This window comes from Chelmon rostratus, chromosome 6 (genome assembly GCF_017976325.1).
Source record: "Chelmon rostratus isolate fCheRos1 chromosome 6, fCheRos1.pri, whole genome shotgun sequence".
Classification (NCBI taxonomy): Eukaryota; Metazoa; Chordata; class Actinopteri; order Chaetodontiformes; family Chaetodontidae; genus Chelmon; species Chelmon rostratus.
In genome coordinates this window covers 10,571,515-10,597,412 of record NC_055663.1, presented here as the reverse complement: position 1 = coordinate 10,597,412, position 25,898 = coordinate 10,571,515, and the positions used below count along the sequence as shown (strand labels likewise).

The window sequence follows — 25,898 nt, the reverse complement described above, 5'->3', positions numbered from 1 at the left end:
TGGGAGGAAAAGACAAGCAGAGGAGAGCAGACAGCTGCCCGTCAAACAGCTGCTGGACATGATTTATCCAATACCAATATCCAATTTAAAGTTTGTTATTGATCAGCTGGACTCAGCTGACAACCATCACGGCAGCATTACAGTCTCTTTATATAATCAAGTCATTATAATAATAATGTCACCATGTGTAGTCTACAGAATGTATGTATATTGTATCATATGTGCATACGTATATCAAGCCAGAGCCATATTGTCCTCTCCGACATGACATGCATGTGTCTGTCTTTCAATCTTTGGTTTCCCCTACCTCAATATTCTTAGTGTGTCTGTCTGAATAACCATCCAACGTCAGCGACTCACACATTTGTTCTTTTATTTATCTCTCAGTCAACGTTAATGATTCCCACTTCCATCAGATCTGCTCTTCTCTTCTGCCTCTTTTGGTCCTCCAGCCTTTTTGTCTACTGTGAAGCCCCGGCCCTCCTCTTCTGCCTTCATCACTCTTCCCTCTCATCAGGTGTGCGAAATGAAGGGGCGGCCCCGCAAAAGCAATCTGCCACTGTCAGGAGAAGCACGGCACAGAGCACGGAATCCACATCTCATCCATATTAACAGCACACGCGCGCGCACACACACACACACACACACACACACACACACACATACGCCCACATACATGATAATACGTATGTGCTAGATAGCACGAGGGCAAAAACACACCTTGCTTTTATCCTTGGTGTCAGACTGTCAGACAAAGGGATAACCACCTGGAGCACACAACTACACACACACGCACACACACACACACTTTGTGACAGTGTAAATCTATTGCAGGTTTCATCCTGAAAAGCAGGTGGCCAGAGAGATATTCCATGTCTTTCAAAAAATAAAAATAAAACACCCTAAGTCGGTTCCTGTAATTGCAAACCCTGACACACTGTCAACTATTTAAGCCGCAATTTTAGTGATTTGCAGGCAAAGAAAGAGAAGGTGCAGAGGCAAACATTTGCTGCTCAGTCGCAGCCTTTCACAGAGGCAGAGAGGAACGTAATTACTTCCCCTACAGAAGATCCTGCCTCTCATCCTCTCGCCTCCCTTTACTTGTGATTTTCTCCTTTCCTTCCATCAACCCATGTCCTTCCTTTTGTCTGTCCTCTCCTTTTCCCCTCTTCCATCCTTCTCTCCTTCCCTCTGGTGAGCTCAGATTAACACTCCCTATTTTCCCTGCTTTCTCTGTCCATCTGACCACAATCAAGAGAGGCGCTCGACACATTCTTTTATCAGAAACTGGCGTCCTCTTCTTCTCTGCTCATATCGAGGATGCAACTCTGCTCTTTCTATTATTTTTAAAGGAGCAGGAGGCAGAAAGTGCAGGGAGAAGAACAAGTAAAAGTGTAATTTATGGGCTTAATACGGTATGTGTTGCAGGCCCTCACTCAATTAAGTCAACCACCAATATAATGTGTGTGTGCGTGTGTGTCTGTGGGTGTTTGACAGTCCTTGTATCTCTCTGCTGGAACCCCCGACTGAGTGTTTGTGCAGCTCAGTTGCAATAAGGTCAGTCCATTTTCTTTTAGGCTGTCTATTAATTTTGAGTGCACATAGCCTTGGGGGCTTTTCTGTTTGTTTTCACCCATGCCATTTTGCTTTCATTGTCTGAAATGTCTGAAATGGCAGCTTTAGTGAAGTATTAGTGCAGCACAAAACACTAGGGGAGCTTAACAGAGGAAGGCAAACAAGGAGGAAGTGCTTCTGTCCCCCTGACCCATATTACAGCACATTAAACACACTAAATCATCCCTCTCTCTCTCTCTCTCTCTCTCTCTCTCTCTCTCTCAAACACACACACACACACACACACACACACACATCGGGCCTGGAAACACAGACTCCAGCTTTGGAGTCCTTTGGCACTGGCATTTTTTAACCGGCGCAGCGTCACATCAGCTGAGGGCGTCAATTATGTTGCTTTGGGTTTCCTGGAGATGTGGGTGCTGAATGAGCAGCACAGTGCACAGAGATGTGAAGCATCGTAACCCGAGTGCACACACACACACACACACAGAAGCGCGCACACTCAGAGGTCAAACATTGCTGGAACAAAGGGCTGGTAAATGGGAATAAATTATAGATGAAGGGAGATGCTGTTATAGAGCTGAGCACAAAAGTCTTAAGGGTGAGCCATGTTGGCGCACACACACATACACACACACACACACACATACACCTTTGAAAGGATAGAACCCAGTACTTGCAGTGTTATAGATAATCATAAACGGAGCTCAGTCTTACACTCAACTGATCGTAAATCCGAGGAAGCACCTCCTGCAGCAGGCCAATTCTATCTCCTATATAGTAATTGTGATGATTTAGAGCGTGTTTACCATCCGAGTATGAACACAGTTCATCTAAGTGATCATTATTTGAAGCAAACCAAATCTATCAGCCGCCGTTTAGGGAACGAATGACAAAGAGGTGTTATTAAAATTCCCAAAGAGCACGGCATAAACTTTCTGACACGTTTCCAGCGACTTCAGCAGAATGTTACAGCGCAGGCGACTACTGGAGCTGCAGCGTACAAGACCGACTCGCCCCGAGAGCCGCTTTTCCTTTGACTGTTACAGAAGAGAAGCCCTAACGCTATCAGGCAGGTTTAGAGTTTAGAGGAGGGCCATTGAGAAAAAAAAAAAAAAAAAACCCTGCTGGCTTCCCTTCATGACTCTTATCTCTTCAAGCACATTTCCTAAAGCCTTCACTTAAATCGATTTTGAAGACGACTGCATTTTATGGAATAAGATATATCGCCTTCTTCTTCTCGGACGGTACCCTCGGCTAGTCGACAGCCACACGGCGTTATCCCAACAATTTGGGTTTTAACTTTCACCATGTTTGGGTCTTAAACTCTAGCAGCCACGGCTTGTGTGTGGCAAACTGCCTCCTGCACATTCAGTGCAGTATACGTGTTTGTATTAGAGCGATGCCTGTCAGAGCTGTCAGTGACATAGCTACTCCAGCACGAGCAGGTGCAGAAATCAATTTGACAACTGAGATATGATAAAATGAAATATGTCTGACAGAGAGATGTATTGACAGACATTTAAAATCTTAATTATGTGTTAAATCTCGATAGAAGCAGAAAAACTGGCAGAATAAGATCACTTCTTTGAATAACCTCTACTGTTACTACTGTCTAATTCATCTAAATTCATTCCACATGCAGAAGCGGCTCAGGGTAACGATCCTCTGTGGCAGGGAGAGAGGTAAAAGCTTTTTATTATCACAATACCAATAACTAAATCTGATACATCTCATTAATCTGTGTCTGTCCCTCGCTCCACAACGATTTCGACATCAAACACTCAGCCACGCACGCGGTGAACATTTAATCACGCACATTGTCTGCCTGCACTGCCGGTTCTTTGGCACCTCGGGTAGTTTTACAGATACACGGGCCTAAGGCGAGATACCATTTCAAGGCAGAAAGCCTGTCAACACGAGTGGCAAGTGCTGGCGTGGAAACCTGGTCGACTGAGGTTGAGGAAAGGGGGGGGGGGGCAATAATAAATTGCCTGCCTCAAGGCCAGAAGATGAGTGGTGAATCTTGAGAGTAATAAAAGAGTCTTTTAACTTTACTAAAGCTGACAGAAAACAGCTAGATACGATTTATGAGAAGAGAGGTACGTCTGACACACCCAGAGAGATACAGAGACTATATTTTAAATCAATTTAGAAAAAAAGCTGCCAATAATAAGCAGTTGTGTATAATACAACATTTCCTGGCTATGGAGGGGCCCTAACCCTGATGATCCCTTACAAGCTAATGCAAATTAGCAAGATATTTCTCTCTGTTGTCCATTCTAGCAGACTTTCAGATCACACTGAGCTTGGGCACAGATTTGCAGAACTGCGCTGTCAAAGCAATGACAGCAGTTCATCGTGAGCCGTGTTTCGCAGTCTCGTGTTTTTGGAGGAATGCTTGACAATAATCCTCGTTTGGACTGCTTGTTGAAAGCAACAGGAGCTTGTCATTTCATCACATAGTCAGAGCTAATGTACTCCGCAGGTCCTGCAGTAATTGGGAATTACCTGCGGGTCCAAAATTGCTGTACTTAACCCTAAAATCCGCCCACTGTCAGGGGAAATAAGAGTCACAGTGTCAGATGGTCTCGGTGGTTTACTGCTGCATGTACCGAGTGCTAACGATCTCTGGCGGCGGCCCAGACCTCGTCTCTGTTTGCTGCTGTGGGATATCACCCTGTCTCAGTGTTCATTTCATGACTATAATGGAATGACAAAGCAAATAAAAAAATATTTCGACAGCAACAAAAAATTACAGCGCAATCAGTGTTCGGGCAGACAGCCCGAGTTAGATCAGAGTAGCTCTTTCAAAGCTTTGGCTGTTTTTCTTTTCAACCAATCACTTATCTGCAAGTGCAAGTACAAATCCTCACTGCCTCCATGCTCCTTTCCCATTGGATGCTTTTTTTTCCTGCCATGTGCATGTTGGGTGCATGTCCGGACCCCATGCAAAAGCGGGCTTCAAGTATAACTACTGGATGAACAGGTCAAACACAAGACTTTAAGTCCAACGTGAAACAAAAAATGAGATGACTACATCTTAAAGATGGCTGAGTTTGGTTAGGTTTAGGAAACAATCATGTTTTTGGGGCAAATAACTAAATTGTTGGCTTTGTACACCTGGGTGCTAATAGCATCTGCCTTTAAAGTTCATATAGCTCTAGTTCTTTGTGGATTCAGGGCACATTAGCAATTAGCTTGCTTTGCTCTGTTAGCATATTAGAAAAATTAAACAGAGCCAAGCTTACAGTAAACATCTACTCCTTCTAAAAGATGATTTATGATTTGTTATGACTCGTAAACAGACACTAGCTCATTTGGCAAACATTTTACATAATTTGGCATTCATTTAAGCTCCATGTGAAGTTAATAAACAGGATGTTTCCCAGATAATGCTCCTCTGCTTAACGACGCAGTTCACACATTTTTATAACTACTGATTTATTGAACTGGAGTTCTACTGAGTGAAACATGATGCCGAATTCAGCAGAAGATATAAAAACATACAATAAATTAAAAGTTTTGTGTAGTAATAAACATTCTCAGCGTCTGATAACCAATCTTTCCTATAGTTCATCACAAGGCATGGTGACAGCGGGGGCCCCTCGCAGGCAGACACTTTGACTGGAACATCTGTAACATCAGTAACGTCCGCTGAGATTGTGAAACATGCAGATTGTTGTGTCGTTGGTAAATGCAGAAAAGAAAGAGGACCTGTGAAGGAAATGCGTTTTTTTGCGTTGCACTTTTTCAAACAAACTTGAGGCATTCAGCTTCTATGATATGAAAGAAGTACGGCGAGTCAGTAATGTATGTCAGTCAGTGACACTAAGAAAATAAGCTGATAAAGAAGGCTGGCTCTGTGCTCCGGAGCCCCTGGAGTTGGTTGCTGCACAAACTGCTCAACATAATGGACAACACTTCACACCCCCTGCGTGGCCTACTAATCAGACAGCAGAGTGTTTTCAGTCGGAGGCTTCTTCACCTCCGCTGTAGGAATAACCGCTACAGAAAGTCATAATGCAATAATGTGTGAGATCTCTGTCTTATCTGAATTTTAATCTATTTTTATTCAATACGTTTTTTTTTGTCTAGTACAGTAGTTTCAATGCACATGTGTATATTGAAAAAGTCTTTTTCTTGCCTACCTCAGGTCAGCTTAGTGTATGATATGTGAATTTCTTCTCCCCTTAGGGGCTCATGACTAAACACAGTTCAAGGTGTGCTCACTTCTCATTGGAATTTCTGCAGTCAGGAGAAATTTGTGCCTGAGAAAACTATTGTGCACTGATTCCACAGACTAAATTTTAAGTAAAACAAAAGGCTAAACTGCGATTTTAAAACCAAAAATTTCCAGTAAGTGACTAAAACAAAATTTTAAATTCTTGCTATAATGAACGCTGCTCTGCCTAATTTCACATCTCTCAGAATGAAAACTATGACAGAAATAAATGCTTGAGGAGGAGACCGCATGATGCATTCGCAGTGTATTCTGAACTGTGGCCTCTCGGAGCTGGGAACATTATTAAAATTCAGTGCTGTGGGTGGCGTCACGAGGCTGAACTGTACATGGGTTTGAATGAGCAAAAAGAGAAGTTTCTACACAATAAAATCTGATCACAGATTCCTAAATGTTTCCCCGCCCACGGACGCCAATTTCATACGCACTGTACTTCGTGTCTGGTCTATATTGCATCGTCCTTTATCTTTTCTCCATCATGGAGAGAGAGAGAAGTGTCATTTAGGGGCAGCCAGCAGAATGAAGCGCTAATCACTGGGTGCGCAGAACCCAAAGTTTTTGATGATAATTAAGACATAGACTGTGATTGTTGGAGCCCTGATGAGCTCCTCCGCACACACACACACACACACACACACACACACACACACATGCAACAAGCCTCAGTCTTGCTTAGTCAGAGGGAAGTGGGCGGGTGGGGTGCGTGTGATTAGGTTGTGACGACTCACTGCAGCCTCGTCCTCCCTGCTGTCGCTGGTGTCCTCGCTCTTGTGGTGGCCGGCCGAGGAGCGAGCGTCCCTCTTGCGGCTGGCGTCCGTCCCCTCTGTCTGTCTGTCTCCATCTGGGCCAAGGTGAAAAGCAAGCACCATTATCATCACTATTGTCGCCGTCATCATCAACCCTCATTGTCAGCATCCTCATCCTCAATTTTAATCATCATCATTATTAGCATCATTGTCAATCTCCATCATTATTGCCATCATCGACAGCATAATTATAATTATGAATATCTCTATCAGCAGCATCATCATGGTCAACAGTAATTTCCAGCTATCACTCATTTTTCTTCCTACCGAGCCTCTCGACTGTAATCAAACCCAGATAAAAGTTTCCGGAGAAAAAGGAGATTAAGTGGGAAAAAAATGTAATTGGAAAAGCGAAGAGAGACAAGAGAGAAGAATAAAAAGCAGTCCGGAGGGGAAATGTGAAGAGGGGGGAGTGGAGACGGGAAAAAAAGAGGAGAGATCGAGAATTGGAGAGACATAAAGAATAGCTTTTCTTGCTGCGAAGGGGAGCTGTTAGGATGCTGTCATGCCACAGATGGATTATGGGAGTTTTGCTGCACAATGATGACAGTTGCCTTGGCCGGGAGAGAACAACCGGAATTTAAATCCACTCATTATGAGTTTGTGTGTGTGTGTGCGTGCGCGCAAGAGTGTGTTTTTGTGTGTCCATCACGGAGCATATGGTCAAAATTGCCACCTCGCCACGCTGCCAGCAAAACACCCGCACATACACACACACACACACACACGCAGTGTCACAGACGATCAAACCGGAGCACAATTCAATACAGAGCAGTAACAGGATATTCAACACTTTATGAGAGCCTGGTTATTTGGAGTTACAAGGAGTGAATGGATACTCATAGGGTTTCGTATAAGGGTTTTTACCTCTACGAGGAGTTCATATAAAAGAGGAATCCATACCCTATTCACTCCAGCCCCATTTTATTTGTATTGCACAGGATTCGATCTCATTTGGCTGACATGGTCCACAAATGCACAGCGCTGCTGCAGCTCGGATGGGCTGCCATAAAAGGTGGCGCCTGTGCCATTGACTCCCCCCGTAAAAAGCAGAGTGGGGGTGGTGTCCCAAATGTATTGCAGTGAAAGCGGTTCATTACTGTCTGCTGCGCAGGGGTGGCTAGAGCTCACACACACATACATTCAGCCACACACAGGAGGGCGTGCACTCGTCCCACCCCACGCACGCACACACATACACACACACACAAGGGGATGGATTGTGATTAAAAGACAGAATGGGGAGAACGGGTGGTTATAAAGCATAATGAGAGCTAATGGTTTTCCAATATGTCCCCTTAACAATGACTCTGAGTGGGTTGAATTCGATGGGGCAGGGGTTTGGGGAGGTGGTGTGTGTGTGTGTGTGTGTGTGTGTGTGTGTGTGTGTGTGTGTGTGTGTGTGTGTGTGTGTGTGTGTGTGTATGTGTGTGTCAGGGTTGAGCTGCAGGGAGACTGATGCAGTCAAGAAGAAGAGAAAAGACAGGCGTAGGCTACGCATGCCTGCTTATTCATCTTTCATGTAAAGACAAGACAGTAGGAAAAAACAACTAAAAATAACTAATAAATAAAAATAAGATCCAAAACAGATAAAAACGAGAATGAACAGAAACAAAAGTGAAAGTTTCTCTCTCGTACAACTTGTTCTGCATCTCCTGAAAGTCTAGGGCAAACATAATCTGTGCTGATGATTTGTTTTCCTCATTTCTCTGGATATCATCTTGCCTGTCTCCCTCCATTCCCTTAACAATTTCACTGGTTCCAGACAACTGTAATAAAAATCTGCTTTGATCTGAAAAATCATCCTGTTGCTGTATAAATGAAACAGAGGAGAAAATTGCCATGCTCACAATGCATTACCTTCGAAACTGTATTCCCCTCTTTATCTCTGGTTGTGTTAGGGCGCATTGTGTTGTGTGTTTTCAGACTCCTGGTGCGCACTGGAAAGGTCACCCCGACAGAAAAAAAAAAAAGGACGGAACAAAAAGAAAACATAATACCAGCCCACGTAAGGCGAAGACGCTTTCAGCGAGTGCCATTTCCATGTCCACTAAGGCCACGTGAGCCACAGGAACCATGGTGTGAAAACCGTTGGTCGGCAGTCCAACTCGTCCGACACACGGACCGTCTAAGTATGTCCTCCGGGGTCTATCAAAGCTAAACCAGATCAAAGCGCAAACACCAAAGAGTAGCCGTGCTCAACTTCGTCTCACTTCAAGCCTGACTTTCCTGCTATTGTTGAGCCAAAAATAGGACACTTCTACTCCCAACTTTTGATCTTACTATGTAACGAAAACCTCTTTTGTAAAAGTTCCTTTGTAGAAATGTGTCTGAATGTAAATTACATAAACAGCACATGCGTGTGCATGTCAAGATGCCGCAAATACATCAAAGACGGCAAATCATGAAAACGCGTTTCGATTGTGCTGTTTTTTAACCAACAGTCATCAAGCTAAAACATTTGCTAAACCCCCTCACTGCCTGCTCCTTCCCAGGAGAGCCACTGAGAGGAGTGCAAAGCAGGAGAGTGTACTCATGTACGCTGAAAACCGGCCATGAAAAGTGCATTATTCCTGGCAGCCGTGCATCAAACAAATCACCGCGCAGCCCTCCAAAAGAGAACAATGTTGCAGACAAGTGGATGGATTTTATTTTTATAGACATTTGACACCGGTGTGCATACAGAGTCGGGGGCTATACGATGCTGGAGCAGCATCCAAATCAATACAATCAATTCCAGTGACCCCAAGCATCGAAACAGTGGACGAAACCATTTCAGTTACAGAGATTACCAACTGAGTTGATCGCTTCCTGTTTTGCTCTTGGTTAGCTGTGTGATAACATGGCGGGCTAGCTGTGTGCACATTATAACATTACTTTGTTTGCAACTGAGCTAGCCAGTGCTGTAACTGTAATGTACCTCTGGAGTGTGGCTGCCGAGGGTGGACAGAGGTGTGTTGACTGGCCCAGAGCCGGTTGAGCAGGATGAATGGAGCCACAGATGTATGTTATGATCCACATGTTGTAATAAAAGTCGATTATGCAGTCCTGCTGCAAAGCAGAGCTCTTGAATTTTGTGTAGATAAATCTTGCTGGTTGTAGCAACATGAATCGTGAGGGATTAGGGATCCATTCGACCTGTTCAGGCCCTGGTAATATTGCTATGTATTTGTCTTATTTGGTGTTAAAAAAAAAATGCAATCCCGTCAGAGCTGTTCAGGCTCCTGTGTGGTGTTGACACATCCACTGTTCAGCTCCTCAGGCCTCTCTATCATCCCCACCAATACAGAGACCTCGTCTGGACCTTGAGGAGGAGGAGGATTGGAAGCTACCATGACCCTGAGACGCTGTCGACAGACACGTTGTGAGCTTCTCGAACGTCCCCACAAGTGTGTGTGCATGTATCACACTGATGCGGGCTAATTCCGTGTTTGAACCTTGTCTGTAATGTTCTTGCAGGCTCAGCGGCAGTGATTATCTCTGGGAGTCAGTGATGTGGAGAATCAGAGCGATCACCACTGAGGTTTTCTATAGTCCTATGGTTTCTCATAAAGAGCATGGTAGATGCAATGAGAATGAGTCACAGGATTATAACAATGTAGACAAAAATGAAAAAGTATTTTTAGTTCTCATAATAATTCACATGAAAATAGATCATGCCGACTGGAATCATTATACATACTAAAATAAACATACTAGAGAATCATCGGGTTAGATCAACTCTGGAACTGAACCTTATAGAAAGCCAATTAAAGAAGAAAAATATTTAAATGTCAGTAAGTACGTTCAGATCACTAAGAAATCAAATGCATAAGATGTGCTAACGAGCTAGATTCAAGATTCACACAATTACAATGGGCAGATCACTTATGTGTTACACGTATTGTCATTTTGGTTTCCTCTGGTCGTACTGTGATCAGCCTGATGTTAATACTGTGATCACCATCATCCTGTTGTAGGCCTGAAACAACGTGACGATGAATACGCCATGTTTTACACATTATCTGAGTGATGCGATGAAACGCACGTTGGATGAGGGTTGCAAAAGAAAAACACCTGCAGAGCCAGTGTTGAAGTTGGTGGGCGATGGCTTCTCATGCCTGTCGGACCTGACCAATCACTGCCATGGCTTTTTGGGAGGGGGGGGCTTTAAAGAGACAGGCACTAAAACAGCACATTGGAACAGAGGGTGAACAGAAGTGCTGCAGCAATGCAAAGTAGGAGGAAAATAATGTGTTTTTTAAACATTAAAGCATGTAAACATTTTCTAGCAGGCACCCAAAATAAAAGTATGAACCTGAAAATTAGCAGAAGAGCCCTAAATAAAGGATATGATCCTGTAATTAGAATACAACAAATGACCTCAAATAACCCCAGTGGAAAATAAATGGCAATGCAATTTCTTTATGCGTCGCGAATCATCCTTAACTTCATTTTGCTATTTATGCTCTTTATTTCTGTTCATTCTCTGAGTAAAAATACTGCATGAGTCACTGCATGAGTCAACTGGCAGCACATCTCCCCTTAACCGTTTATCTGAAGCTATTATGAGCAGGCAATGCACTGGGGAGCAAGGTGAGACTCCCCTATGCCTCGCCTCATTTCTGTAAGTGAACACCTTAAATATGAATGAGCACACGGAGCACAGAAACCTCATAGCAGTCCTACTTGGAAATCACTAACAGCAGTTAAAATTCATCATACCTGTGAATAAAAATGCTGCATACAATACACATAATGACTTCCATCAATTTCTGCAAAATAAGATGATAGGAATATGTTGTATTTTGCATGCAACGGCATGTTCAAGCAGTATGGATGGTCAAACTGACAGCCAAATCCACCTGAGCATTCTTTAATACCCCCAATAAAGAGAAAGAAAAGATTAAGAGCATTAAAGTTTGACAGAAAGAAAATCACCTATGGAAACGTCAGCCCAGCCAGATGACAGAAAGCAGGCAACCAACATTAGGAGGCAAACTTCGACAAAGAATTCACTTTCACATCATTTCTCTCCTTCAAGTCCCTCAAGCATTGTCTTTTGAAGTCTGAGGAGAATAATTTTTGACTGAACTTCTTTCCTGAGAAAATGAGAGATACTAAGCACTAAAAGTACAAAATGTGTCTCTGCACCCTATGCAGAGCCTTAGAAACATTGCCTTATCAAGTGAGGTGTAACATGGAAATAACTCTCCGCTGCTATTTATATTACATTTAAATCATTAGAGCCCATTCGCAGAGTCCCTCTTTATGGATAAATGTCGGGAAAAAAAGAACATTCCCAGCTAATATATTCTTCTAATAAATTCTTCAACAATCCCAAAAGGAGAAGATAATGAGAACGGCAAAGCGCTTGCAGTGTGTGTGTGTGTGTGTGTGTGTGTGTGTATGAGTGTGAACATTTGTGGACAAATGTTCAAACATTCTTTGCCAACATATCCCTGAGCACTCCTTAATGCTTTTAAAAGATAAGTTTGTGTGTGCGTGTGTGTGCATGTGTGTGTGGACACAGGCCTTCGCGTAGCTTGTCAGATAGAAAGTTGCGGCGCTGCAACGGGAACGAGTCATGAATATTATTCCCTGCTGGTGGGAAGTAGACGTTTGATGAGCAAATCAAATGTGAATAAGCGACACAAACCACTGAGGCAGGTCGTCTTATCCTGTGCTGGGACTGCCATCTTCCTAAGTAACCAGCATCCATTGCTATCATTTACACATAGACACCAACACAAAGCTACTAGTAACAATAATAATAACACTTTTTTGTGTGGCCACTTTCATACAAGAAATGCAGCTCAAAGTGATTTACAACAAAGAAATTACATGAAAAAAGACAGAACGAGCATAAAAAAGAGAGACAACATTAATGTAAAATAAGTCGGAAAAATATGATAAAGATGCACAAAACCAGGGATAGAATGCCATAATTAACAGAAAAAAACAGAAAAGAACAAACCTACTTGATATTCATACAATTCAGATAAAAATAAGGATGAAAACAGAATAGAGAGAATGTATAACATCGGAAAATACAACACAGAGAATATGAGGAATAGAATAAAGTTAAAAGTAGAGTTTCAAGAGTTTCCGGTCTGTATCAGGAAAGTCACAGCTAGCTGAAGGCTAAAGTGACAAAAAAGAAAGAAAAGAACAGGGTGCACTGAGAGACGGGCACTCAGGCTCACACACACACACACACACACACACGCACAAACACACACACACACACAGTGTGCAGCAGCTGTGAGGTGTGGTTTGTCTGTGGCGAGCTGTAGCAAGTCAGGAGTCAGTCCCTGGACTGTGACGGGACTTCCTCAAGCCTCAACGCGGGCTCTAATGAAGTAATGAAGAGCAGACTGGCAGGTTAATGGAAGCCAATCGACTACGAGCTCTACCACCAGCAGGGGACCACGCGGAATACTAATCATTTAGGAGCCTCCTCTCCTCTGTTCTGCCTAATCTGTTCATGTCCCCCGGCCCTAAAACTGCAGCACTATTCACCGTGCAGATAAGACAGTGGTGAGCAACCTCTGTGACCTCCAGAGGACAGAGGAAGTGGCAGGTTTTTTGGAGTATTTTGTAGATTAAGTGACAGCATATTATATTACAATAAACAAAAGGCTTATCCAAGGTTGATGTGGGTGTAATCTGTAGATAGAGACAAGGAATGGGGAAAACTTTCTCCAGCTTCCTCTACTTTTGAGTAATAAGTTCACCTTGCCTGGCTGCCCTTTGAAAGCTAATGATATTCTAAACTCCATAACTTTCAGTGAACTACAGCTGTCAGAGCTCTCATCTCCGCTGTACGTGCCAATTTATATGCATGTGTGTATTTCAGTGTTTGCGCATATATGCGTGCAATGCTCCGTATGAATATGCGTGCGCGCGCTGTATCTCCGTGTCTTGCTTTATCTTTGAACAAGACTGACAACAACCGCTGGGTTTCACTGCGAGGCGGTGCTCCACTGTATGTTAAGTGATAGACAGCGTGGTGATACAGCAGAATGCTAATCACAGAATCAAAGAAGGGAGTGCAGCAGGAGCTACAAGAAACGCAACGAGGGGAAGTTAGGAGAGGAAAGATGAGAGGATTGAGCATTATGGAAGAGATGCATAAAGCTGAGGTGGTTGGTTTGGAGGTAGCTTGAACATACATGATTAAGTTCAGCATTAACACATTAGCTAATAATAATCTGCTCGGTAGCCCTCAGGGGCTGTTCCATGTAACAACCCCTCAGGTAAATTGGGGAAATAATCGCACGCAGCCTAACAGAGCAGCTCAGAGTGGTCACAGAGCAACGCCAACGGTCATTATCACAATTCATTTGCCGGTGTTATCTGAAGAGCGGCTCCTAATGCTCGACACTGAAGCAGAACCAGCAGAACACACGCAGGGAAAGAAACAACATGCTTCAGGGTCACAGGTTACACACTAAAATGTCCAGAAATCTATTTGGTCTCTGATCTATAAAGCTTTTCATTATTCAAACATAACGAAAAATGCCCGCAACAAGTCCAAAGAGCCCAAATTGATGCTTGTTTTATCTAACCAACCCTGAACTAATAAATATTCAAACATACAAAAAAGGAAGCTTCAGACATAGTGTTCAAAAATTAATAATGACTAATCAACTTTAAGATAAAGGTTAGGGATTAGGGATTAAGGGTTAGGGGAGTTAGGGCTACTCGTTAACTCATCCAATAATAATTTCAACCAACTGATGTAGGCCTCAAATATATTTCAGAGGTGCTGGAAACTCTCCTTATTTATTTTGATTCATGCTGACTCAACAGCATCTTGCACTTCCCACAGATTTTTAAAGCAATGGTTTCATACTCGTCCTATATTCAATCTCATCCCAAAGATGTTTTATTGGACTGAGTCCCAGAGACTGCGCTGGCTAGTCATCATCTCTATAAACACTTCCCAGATGCTAAAGAGGCTTTTGTGTGATTCTCTCCTTGCTTTAGGTAATCCTGTGACAAAGGGCTACTGGTCAGTGGCTTCAGTTTGCAGGAATCCAAATGAGGCTCAACATCTGGTATCACGAGGTCCAATTTGTGCAAGAAAAGACTCCCACGCAGTTACCACGAGCTTGATTCTTGACACAAGACAAGACTGATGGATGCTCGGTGATGTAAATCACTGAAGTTTGATAGCTATGTGACCACTCTGTTGTTTTCTCACCTGTGACTGAGACCCAGCACGGTCTGTTGCTGCCTCAAGGCGTGATGAGCTGAATCCAGACATGCCCTGTTGTTCTGAGCTGTTGCATACTTGTGGCCTTCCTGTTAGCCATCTGCCTCTGACCTTCATCACTGCCAAGGTGTTTCTGCCTGCTTTAGTGGAGCCGACAGCACACTTTCCTTTGCTCTATCGTACTAAAATCCCGAGGGGCCAGCTGTTTCTGAGACGCTGGGACAACAACCTCTGGCACTGGAACAACCAATCAAAGCTGTTTAGCTTATCCATCATGACTGCTCTAAAGTGTGGTTTAACAGCAAATGAGCCTCTTGACCTTGTCTACAGAGAGTCATACTGATTTGCTGTGTGCAGGACGTGGCTGTTTTGCTTCAGTGAGCAAGTTTACCTAATAAAGTCGCCACCAGCTGAATGTGTGATGAAAGAGTGAGTGGAAATGATGGATGGGCACTGAAAATTGGAGAATCCATGAGTATCAAACATTGCAATGGGAAAGAAGGTCTGGAAGGACACAGCAAAAGTAAATCAGCGTAAATTATTGACGGGGTTGATCTCCTCCACTCAACGAGTACACTGCGACTCAAACCCGGTGACGTAGGCTGCGCTCCCCTTCAGCTTGCACCAGCATTCGAGGGAGAACGCTAAATACACCCCTCGCCTCCCATCCCTCTATTGGGGAACGAGATTAAAGTTGCATAGGACGACGAAACAAGAGGCTGCAGCTTTTAAGAACACGGGAGTGGGCGAAGGACAGGGAGATTAAGTGAGAGGGGGACGGGGTTGCACGGGTGGAGAATGCAAGAGGGTACGCGGGAGGAGATTAAATTGGAAGTCAGTGGGGAAGATGGGAATGCAGGCGGAGATTGTGAGAAGCAGCTGATTGGGATACAAGGACGAGAGTCTGAGAGAGAGATGTAATGAAGCAGCCAGTTCTCATCAGGAAAACAACCGCTGACGGATGCTGTTACTGCCCCAGCTGCGGGGGCTCGGCACGTTTCAGACTGATGGCAAAGCGACCCTCAGATAGGCGGCTTATTGTTAGGCAGCGACCTCTTGTGTCTGTAATAATTATGATGGGAGCAAAAGAAGAATCAGGTGATGTAGTATAAAGAGCAAGAGAGGCCCATACGAACGACAGTCCACGTCGTACTTATTTAAATGAATGACTTTTTCCTGAACCTCAACAAGTGCAAACTGCAAAAGTTTGACAACGTTAACCATGTGACGACTAAGTTCTGTCTGCCTGTCGCTGGGACCCTCCAACGGAGATATACGTCATTTTGGGAGTCACTATCAATCAGTCGTTTAGGTATGAGGATCTTTTGAAACAAGACGGTGTAATCAAAGGGCGAGAGTCCACCATTTCCCAGCAGCTCACGTGTTCGCTCATTCAATCCCTCATCACTTAGTCAGCCATTCACTTGTTCATTTAGTCACTCACACATTCCCTATCCCCCTCTCTCTGCAACGCGTTTTCAATACACTCTGCTACGTGCAGAGCTTATAAAGTTTTACAAGCCTCATGGCTTTTTGCTCTGCAATCAGGCATGACGTTACAAGACGCGGCTGCCACAAGGCAACGGAGGATGTAAAACTGATGGGCCGGTATAGTTTCTTAATGACACTTTCTGGCACCACAGCCAGGCATTTGTGCACACACACATATAGTATATAGGCAGGGTGGCATGGCAGGGGGCAGCGTAAGTGTAGCAGGCTTCACTGGGGCTGCGCTGGCCAAATGGAGCTAGCTAATTATAGCAAATAAACTGCACTGATCTGTGCCATTAGCCAGTCAGTAATGAAGCGGAGTGGAGGGCTGCTGTGAAACTGATGAATAGGCCCTGGCTCTGAGTACCGCACTCCCTGGCCTTTAGTTCAGCTCTAACAACACAGCCTTCGGAGGAAAGCGAGAGTGCATTAAGACAAGAAGCATAACAAGGCTTTGGAGATGAGATAAATAGAGAAAATGGGACGCAGAGAGGAGCAAGGGAAGGAGACAGAGATAGAGAGAACTCGATGGGATAAAAGATAGAGAGCGGAGCGAAAGAGCATGTAGTAAGGGAGAAAATGTGCTTGTAGGCCTGTGGGTGTGCAGGCTAGAGAAAGGGAGACTGTAAGATGCTTAATGTGCTTTAATATGGGTCAGGGTCAAAGAGGTCCCGCTCTCTTACCCTCTCCTGTAATGTTTTGCACTCCACTAATAGCTCACTAAAGCCGCCACTTAGCAAAATTCAAATAACAAAAAACAAAATGCCTTGGATGCAGACAAACAGAAAGCGCACTCAAACATTAATAGACAGCCTGAGAGAAAATGGAATGACTTTACTGCGTTGCCAGGCCATGAACATACATTCAGAGGGCTGCACAGAGGATATCGCTTCAAACCGAATCCAAAGAAATAAATCAATTATCCATTTGCATTTCAGAGTAGATGAGTTTGGTGATTTTCAGCAGCGATCGGTGTGAGGTCTGTTCAGAACGAGAGGCAGTGGTAGATGCTTGTGTCCTTAACACCTACAGTCGTATCTGTACAAATGTGAAAGACAATCTTTGGCCTTTTATGCATTTTTATCACTGCGTACCATAGTGTGGAGAAGTGAAGAGTTCCACTGAGTGTTCAATAGATTACATCTACAAACAAAAAGGCTGATGCGACAGCCAGGAGGTGCTCATCCCTCGACCATCTGGGCTCCAGTGACGTTTATATCCGACTTGCTCTCGAGGCTTTTGAGGTTTTTACACTCATCGCACTATTGGCAGCTAACGAGGGCCTATGAGGTGATAGTCTACAGCTGTGTTAGTCTAAAATAGGGCAAGCAATGTGCATGGTATCTCTAAAAAAACATACATCTTGTGCTAACTGTGTTGTTAACTTGTCTGGTAGTACTCTCCGTCACTGATAAATCCTGCTTTCTATTTGTGACCGCAGGATTGATGTTTTTAGGGGCTAGGTAGCTGGCAACTCAGGTAATATTGAACAAACAGTTAAAAAAAAAAAGAAAAATCTGATATATTTCTGCCGTCTAGTTGGTATTTGTCCATAGGCTGCCGAGCAAAGCAGTCTGATCCGTCCGCGGCCTGCCAGCCCACTCGCCCTGCTCACCTCTAAATGGCTGCCTGCCTCTGCCCATCTCCTCCCGCTGCTTAGTGCCCAAGGTCTCTGTGAACTCCGCTGGCTGTCTAGAGGCCTTTAAGGTCTGCTTTGGTCCCACTCTGGGTTGCCATGGAAACGAGAGTGCAAAAGGGAAACATTTCCATCATGTTCAATGACACGATATATAAAAAAAGCAGTGCAGAACGAAGCCAGAGAGCCAGAGAATGAGAGAGAGAGAAGAGCAAGCTATAGCAGCCACTCTCAGAGTGACAAACGACAATGACCGAAGCGGATGGACTTAATGCAGGGCCACACACGCGCGCGCACGCACACACACACACACACACACACACACACACAACTGCTGTGTATGGTGCAGAATAAATGCAAGTTACTCTCTCCAGGTGCCTTGATGTGCCTGTGCATTGTATGTGCGTCAGTAGTTATTGTCAAATAGAGGCTGCAAGTGTCTCCAAAGTGTTAATCATGCCACAGTGGATACGTACCATATGCATACACACACACACTCACACACACATACCATTCCATCACTTCTGGGGACATTACATAGACTTATATCCACTTACCCTTACCTTAACCCAAGTCTCCACCCTGAAATGTAATCATTTATGTTATGAGGACTTGCGCTTTGTCCCCACAAGGAAAGCAGGTGCAAACAGATTTATGTGCCCACAACATGAGTAATACACGCACACCACTAGGCAATCCCCACAGTTGCCAGTGACACCCAGAGGCAGCTGCTCCAATCACAGCAGAGGAGATAAGGAGGCGACTCTGAGCCGCCGCAGAATCACAACTGTCACAGCTGATGTCTCACAGGGGAAGAAATTAGAGTGAGCGTGCAGGGGTTGCACACTTCCTGAGCCATCGAGCTCATTAGCATACATTTGTAAACAAAGAAACAGAGTTGGAGACGGCCTTGGTGCTAGGCTAACACAATGTCACGACGCTAGCAAGAGTCAGCGCCGATCAGAGCGTCTAAATGAGGTGAGAGCGCTGGAGGAGACCGCTCTGTGATAATTCATCCATCTTCTGCGTTCCTGACAGCCGAGCTGCTGCGCTGGGAGACAATGAGAGAGGAGCCTGCACCAGGCCCGCATCCCAAAATACGTACACCAGATGAACTTGAGAGTCGAGTCCCAGGCCTCGAGTCTCGCGGCACCAAGTTACGTGAGTCAGACTTTAAAAAAAAAAAAAAAAACTGACAGAGCAAAGCAATTTTTCTTGTGGGAGCATAGAGACGACGAGACAATGGTGTCAGGAAGAGGGAAGAGAGAGGAGCAGAAAAATGGGGAGTTTAGCTCTGCCTCACTAAAAGACTTAGACAAATAGTATTTCACAAACCTCAAAACGCTTGAGAGAAGACTGACCCCTGACTAACCTTACTCTGTTTACCATCTCTCTCTCCCGTTTTGCCTCCCTCACAAACACCCTCCTCCATTTTCCTCTCACTTGCGCTTCCTATACACCTTTCATCTTTTCTTCCCCGTCTCTCCTCCTTCTTTCCCTCGTCCTCGCCATCACTCTCTGCAGCAATCTGATGCTTCGGCAGCGATTACCGCCCGAACATTGTTTCCGTGTAGAACCCTGATGTGGTCATTATCCTCTGCCGAGTATCTGATTATCATTGTCCCTAGGAGTCATTACTTTCCTGATAATATCGCCTGTGTGCTAAGAGAAAGGGAGGTAGAAGAGGAAGGGTGGTGAAGAGGGGGAGGACAGCAGCTGAAAAGCGGGGTAGGAAACGCAGCAGCGGTGGGGATGAGGGGGTTACAACATGAGAATAAAAGATGAAAGAAGACAAGAGACGGGAAAGGAGGGCAGGGGAACAAGGGAGCACGGGAAACTGAGATGAAAAGGAGGAGGTTACGTGTTACATACAAGGAGGAGAGGGAGGAGGAGGAGGACAGCAGCAATAATAGCCTTGTCTTATCACTGTACAGTGATAAATTCCCTTCTCATCGGGGAGTCAGTGGTCCGGCTGGGGCCATGCCTGATGACAAACCTCCTCCACCCTGCACTGCAGCCCCGGCTATTTATGATCAGGCAACTTATACGAGCCGGCCAGACAGCCAGCTGGGTCTCGTCTTGGGTCAGCGCTGTCACTCCTGGGACCCGCTGACACCCTCAAATGGGGCCACTCTGTCACGTCCTAGCCCCCCTCCTCTGCCCTGCACCCTGTCAGTTAACTCAGCACATCGTCCACTGGTTACTGATGATAACTCAGTGTTATGAACGTTTTTCCACCTCCCTGCACTGTCAACTGGCCACCTGTGACAGCCGCCAACACGATTCAGTCCAATCTGAGTCATTCAATAGACCACATCCATATGTTATGTTAAAACCTCATTACACAAGGATCTACTGATTGGTACAGGAGGAGGAACTGCAGAGTAAAAAAAATCTCCAATTACAGCAATACTTTTTGACGCAATGATGCAAATTCACCAGTTCAACAATATGTGTTACCCTGCAGCTGAGTAATCAGAATTACATAAAACCTCAGCAAACAAATGTTGGAAATTGTAAAGCAATTATACTCCCACCTCAGCAATCCCTTCACTCACTGATCCTGCTACAACAATCCCCACAGCCTGCTGACCCTGAGTCAGTCACAAAGGACAGAGAGCTCCACTAAGGAGAACACGGGACCTCGACCGAGCAATTAATTCCAGGCGAGCTTCTGCAATTGCTTGCGTTTTGTTGCTTGTGCCTGTTTACCCGTTTACATATTCCTGCTCTGCGTAAATTATTCATAGGTGTTCCTTTTCGCATCCTCCTGCAACAGCAGAGGCTGGTCACGCTGCAAGACATGAAGGGGACGACAGGACACATTGATCGACGTCTCTGATGGTGGTTTGGAAATGAGAAGGGAGTTGAGACGGAGCAGGTTCGGGGGTGAGACATGGAGACACAAAAAAAAAAAAGACACAGCAAAAAACAGTCAGCAGACAGACAGAGGCCGAATTCTGTGCGTCTTTACATATGTGTGTCGCCTGCAGACAGCAACTGTCTGGTTATTATTCATAACACTGGACTGTTCACGACTGACTGACACACTAACATCATCAGCAGAATTCTAGTAAGTGGACCATTTAAAAGACTTGACTCAAAGTTGTTTATTTTAATGAAGCTGCAGTATTTCACATTATTTGTCTTTATGTTACAGTTTATGTTACAGGCAAATACACCTGCAGTACCAGCTTGGTTAACACAACATATTTATATCATTATATCATCATTATTGATATTAAAACCACATTGATCATGCATTATAAATCTGTAAAGTGTTTTTGTTCTGTTTTTAGTGTTTCACACAAACACAGACGGGAAGCTGTGAGAAGAAAACGATTTCTTTATCGGAATGCAGCAGATTCAAGTCATCGGCCATAACGAGTGTCTGTGGGCAGACAGCACTTGATAAAAGGACTTATTATGTAGGGGTCGTCTCCCCCAATCTGTTCTGCACCTGACTTAATTCAGTTTACTTAACTCTTACTGTTTGTTGTAATTATGTCTTTTTTATTAAGTAGAATAGGACTCGATTCACGTCGCACACAAACCTTCACCTCACACAAACAAGCAGTTCTGTCTCATGCATACGCATTGTGAAGCTGTATCACGTGCTGCTGTGGTCATTTCATTCACTGTGGCTCTGTGTAGAACGTGAGGTTATTGCAGAATACATCCAGGACCTTACCTCAATGGTAACAGCTGGATCTGCTTCCCAGTCTTGGACTGGTTGTGGGACATCATTGTCTGTTTCCACTGAGAGTTTGTACCTTTGTTTAAGTTTTTAAGTTTCTGGGTGGTTATGAATTTAAGTTGCTCAAACAGGTATGAGCGAGCTGTGATGAAATTATGTGTAATTCCTCCTCTGTTGAATGAATTGAATGCTATAGGTTTGTTTTTCATCTGAAAGTCCCAGTTGTGTCAGACTGGGGTAAATGCATTTGAATATGTGGGGTATGCAGTTATTTGGATTTCCACCAAGCTTTCAGAGTCTCTGCTATGAATGAGTTTTTGAAACACCTCTTTTTTAAGTGACTGGGTTAGAAACAGGAGGTCTGATATTGATCATTCTTGGCAATCATATTGTTCTGTATTATCTGGGGTGTTGTGATTATTGATTCTCTTGCAACCATGAGTACGCCGTACACTGAAGATGACAGAATCTGAAATTTGGGGTGGCTGAGCCTTCACAGTCTCCAGGTTTTTGCGGAGTGGATAATTTGATTGTTGGTCAACGACTCCCCAAGATCATATTTCTCTAAGTTATAATGATAAGAGATTTCCAGTTGAGTCTGTCGAAGGAACGAAACAAGCTGTAAAACAGGTATTTCCACAATGAAGATTTCTTTTGTCAGCTAAGAATAAGAATCAGATTAGGGGTGATTTTCATTGAAGTCAGCTGACTCCAGTCATGCTGCCCAATGAGGTCATACAACTTCCATTTAGACGCTCCTTGAAAGTGATGAAAATGCAAATGCAGGCGTGTACCATCACTCTATTTTGGATCCTGTCTGTCATTTAAATTAAGTAGTTTACTTGCTTTGTAAACTTTTGTTCTCCACAGACCCTATGATAGACCTACCCATCAGTCTCCTGATGTAAAACAAACAAATAAACCCCCCTCAAAAAAAACCCTGTGTATTTATAAACATCAAACGAGAAAAGACGGTCGCATCTCAAGTCAAAAAAGCCGGATGGAAATAAATAAAACTCATGATGCATGTCGCTATCCGACAGCTCCACTTCCATTGTTGAGGGATCGTCATGAGAGATGGGGCTACTAGGGCGAGTAGAGAGTGCAATGAAATCATTTTAATGTGCTTAATTGAGCAGATGCCCAGCCTACTCTGTGCCTGAAACACACAAATGAATTAAAGGCTGTGATAATTGTTGGTTTACAACCAAGCTATCAGAAATACTTGGTGAATGTAAGTCAGGAAGAGAGGCTGGCTAAGAAATAAACACAGCCCTCTCCGACGACAAGCAAAAGCACAGTTCCACTATCTGCTATCTGCTATGTGCAACTCAATTAATCCTCCACGCACTATCTTCACTGATGGTCTCAGGATAACCGATAATCATTTTAGTAGTTTTTTCTTTAACCTCAAAAATCCCCAGAGAGTATAGTAGTAGTAGAGGCCATTAGGGCCCGAAAAGAAATGAATCAATTAGTAAACCGTCTGGTCCAGACAATTCATAACCTGTCTTTTTAAAACTGACATCAGAATTCATAGCTGAGCCACTGTCACATTTTTAATCTTATCAACAAATAGGTCAGTGAACAAGTAAGAGAACACCTTGCTATCAACTCTCTACTGTCTGCATTCCTGTCAGGATTCAGCAAAAACCATAGTGCCATTATTCTTCCATGAAGGACATAAACAATATAACTGAAGCCTGCAAGCAGTGCTGTCTCTCTCTTTGTCTATGCTTTTCTTCTATCAAAGGCCTTTGATACTGTTGATCACATTACTTTAATTGGATGTCTTACAGCTATTGCTTTTTCTGAACGTGCAACTGAGTGGTTTGCCAGCTATCTCACAGACAGAACCCAGGCTGTTCAGTCACAGGGCGAGGTACTTCAAGTTCACAAGAGGGGCCCACAAGGTTTGGTTCTGGGCCCATTATAATTTACTATTTACATAGATTGCGTCAGACAGAATATCCCAAACTCAGTTTTTCATTTCGACACTGATCACACCATCAGCTGTGCTTCACACCCACTCTTGCGAAGGCTGTTGCATATCTTCAGCATGTGTTTGATGGACGGCAGCTTTGTCAACTGCAACTTGTTCCAAATGCAGATTAAACCGAACTGATGATCTTTACCACTTTAAGAACAGTAACATCTGCATTGACTGAGAAAATAGTTGCCAGAAATCTGTCTTTTATGGGGCAAATGCAGCATGTTACAAAATAGCTGAAGCTATTATCATCATTTCACTGCAGAAGTAAGTCTTGGTTTTCTTTTTGTGTGAAAGGGAAATTGGTGGAGTCTCCCTTTTTACCTGTTGCTGACCACAGAAATGTGTTGTACATGAATGTCTCTGCTCATTGTCTTCACAGGCTGGATGGAGATTCATTACAAGCTCTCAAGATCTCTTACTCACCATTGTGGATTATATTCAAAAGTGAATTGGTCTGTTTTATGTGTGGGCTGCCTCATTCATTGGTATATTTTTTATTTACAAAGCGATTTATATTCTCTTTTAAACGTGGAATAAGGAAATCAGAGTCTACATTCTGCCATTTTTCAGAACTGAACAGGGAAAGAAAGCTTTTGGGTTTTCTGCATCTACTATTTGGAACAGAGAAGACGGGACCTCAATCAATGTGTTTTTCCACTGATTTGCAGAGCCAGATCACAACATGTCCAAGCATGGTGTCAGAATAACTCAGGCTTCTGTGCCTTCCTTCTTGGCAACATCTTTAAACAAGCAGACATACCAAAGAATAAATTGGCAAGATGCTTACTGACAGAAACTGATATAACTGTCATCCATGCGTCATCCGTGACTTTGCCTGGATGCCATCGGGTCATGCAATATGTAACAACGCATGTAGCATGTTTTCTGTGTGTGTGCAGACATCAAATGTTTCACTGCTTCAGCGTGGGAGAGAAAACAAGTTGGTATCAGTGGGGAAAAAGCCTGAACCATCTCAGGGTTTATTTATCAAACAGCTAAAAGGGATTTCTTTTAGCTCCACAGGCCTATGACATTTAAGAGAAGCTTTTCAGGGTTCAGAAGTGGCTGCGGTCAGACAGACATGAGCACACACCTTCAGAAACATGTTCTGGAATGAACAGTGATTGAGTGATTTCCTATTATTTTATCTTTACTGTATACACACACACACATATATATATACACACACACATACATTCATATTCATAAATCATGTTTTGCTACACAAGACAGACACACAAATTAAATGATTACTAATCAAAACAGATCATTTATAAGCACAGATCTGTATTGTTCATAGACACACAAGGCCTATGTGACCTTATGCAGCCCAACGAGGGCATCTAGTAATATATAATAACAACAATAATTATAGTTATATATGACCTCTTTACCTCAAGTGTATACTTAGACAGTACTACCTTATTTCAGAGGAGGAGAGGAGAGCAGCTGCCACAGTTTATTCATCTGTGGCTGATGTGCAGTGTCTTATGATCCATATCTGAACTCTCATCACTATGCAGCCATTCGTGACCCACTGAGCCGAGCGACACGTCCCTGATGGGAACCTCTATACATACAGAGGTTACACAACGCTGCACAAACAGTAGTCCTCTAATTCTGTTTAACCTAAGGAAACATTAATTAATATTACATTACCACTATTAAAATGAATGGGACGGCAGCTAACAACCACTGCTGGGCAGAGATATGAACCAGCCTCCGCTCTCCTCACACTGTACCAGAGCCTTGCAGTCGTCTCCCTGGGCAACCAGTTATTCACCCTGTAGGAGGATTTAATGTTGAAAACCATCGCCTTGGGCAACCAAGATGACCCGAGACTGAGCTGGAGGCAGAGAAGCATATTTCAATCTGTTACCCTTAGCAACACTCACAATACCATCCTGTTGCCGGTGTACACACCTACTACTGTAGAGCCAAAACAAGACCTCCCCTGAGTCGTGAGCTTGTATTAACCTGACAGAATCTCTCCATCCTCTTTCCTTCGATCGCTGCAGTGTTCTCCATCTCTGTTTCTGGCTGCACCTCTCTTCAATGCCTGATTTTCTTCTTTTGCTTTAGTATTAGTTTTGCAACACCCAGTTCCTCAAGAGCTAGCCAATGTACAGTATAAACACAAAACCAGAACAGGTAATGAAACTAAACAGTGCTTAAATGCTGAACTTCTAACGACTGATATAAGACACGAGACAGTTTTACCTGACTGAAATCAAAAGTGAATGCATATGATGACCTC

The 25,898-nt window shown here is 43.8% G+C and overlaps 1 protein-coding gene across 1 annotated transcript in view; it reads right to left on the bottom strand.

Annotated features, from left to right (window-relative positions):
• Window positions 1-25,898, bottom strand: part of b4galnt4a (beta-1,4-N-acetyl-galactosaminyl transferase 4a) — a 130,301-nt gene that overhangs the window by 78,102 nt on the left and 26,301 nt on the right. Inside the window, exon 2 of the mRNA XM_041939562.1 lies at window positions 6,547-6,659. Coding sequence (XP_041795496.1) covers window positions 6,547-6,659 — 113 coding nt within the window. The remainder of the gene's footprint in view (window positions 1-6,546; window positions 6,660-25,898) is intronic.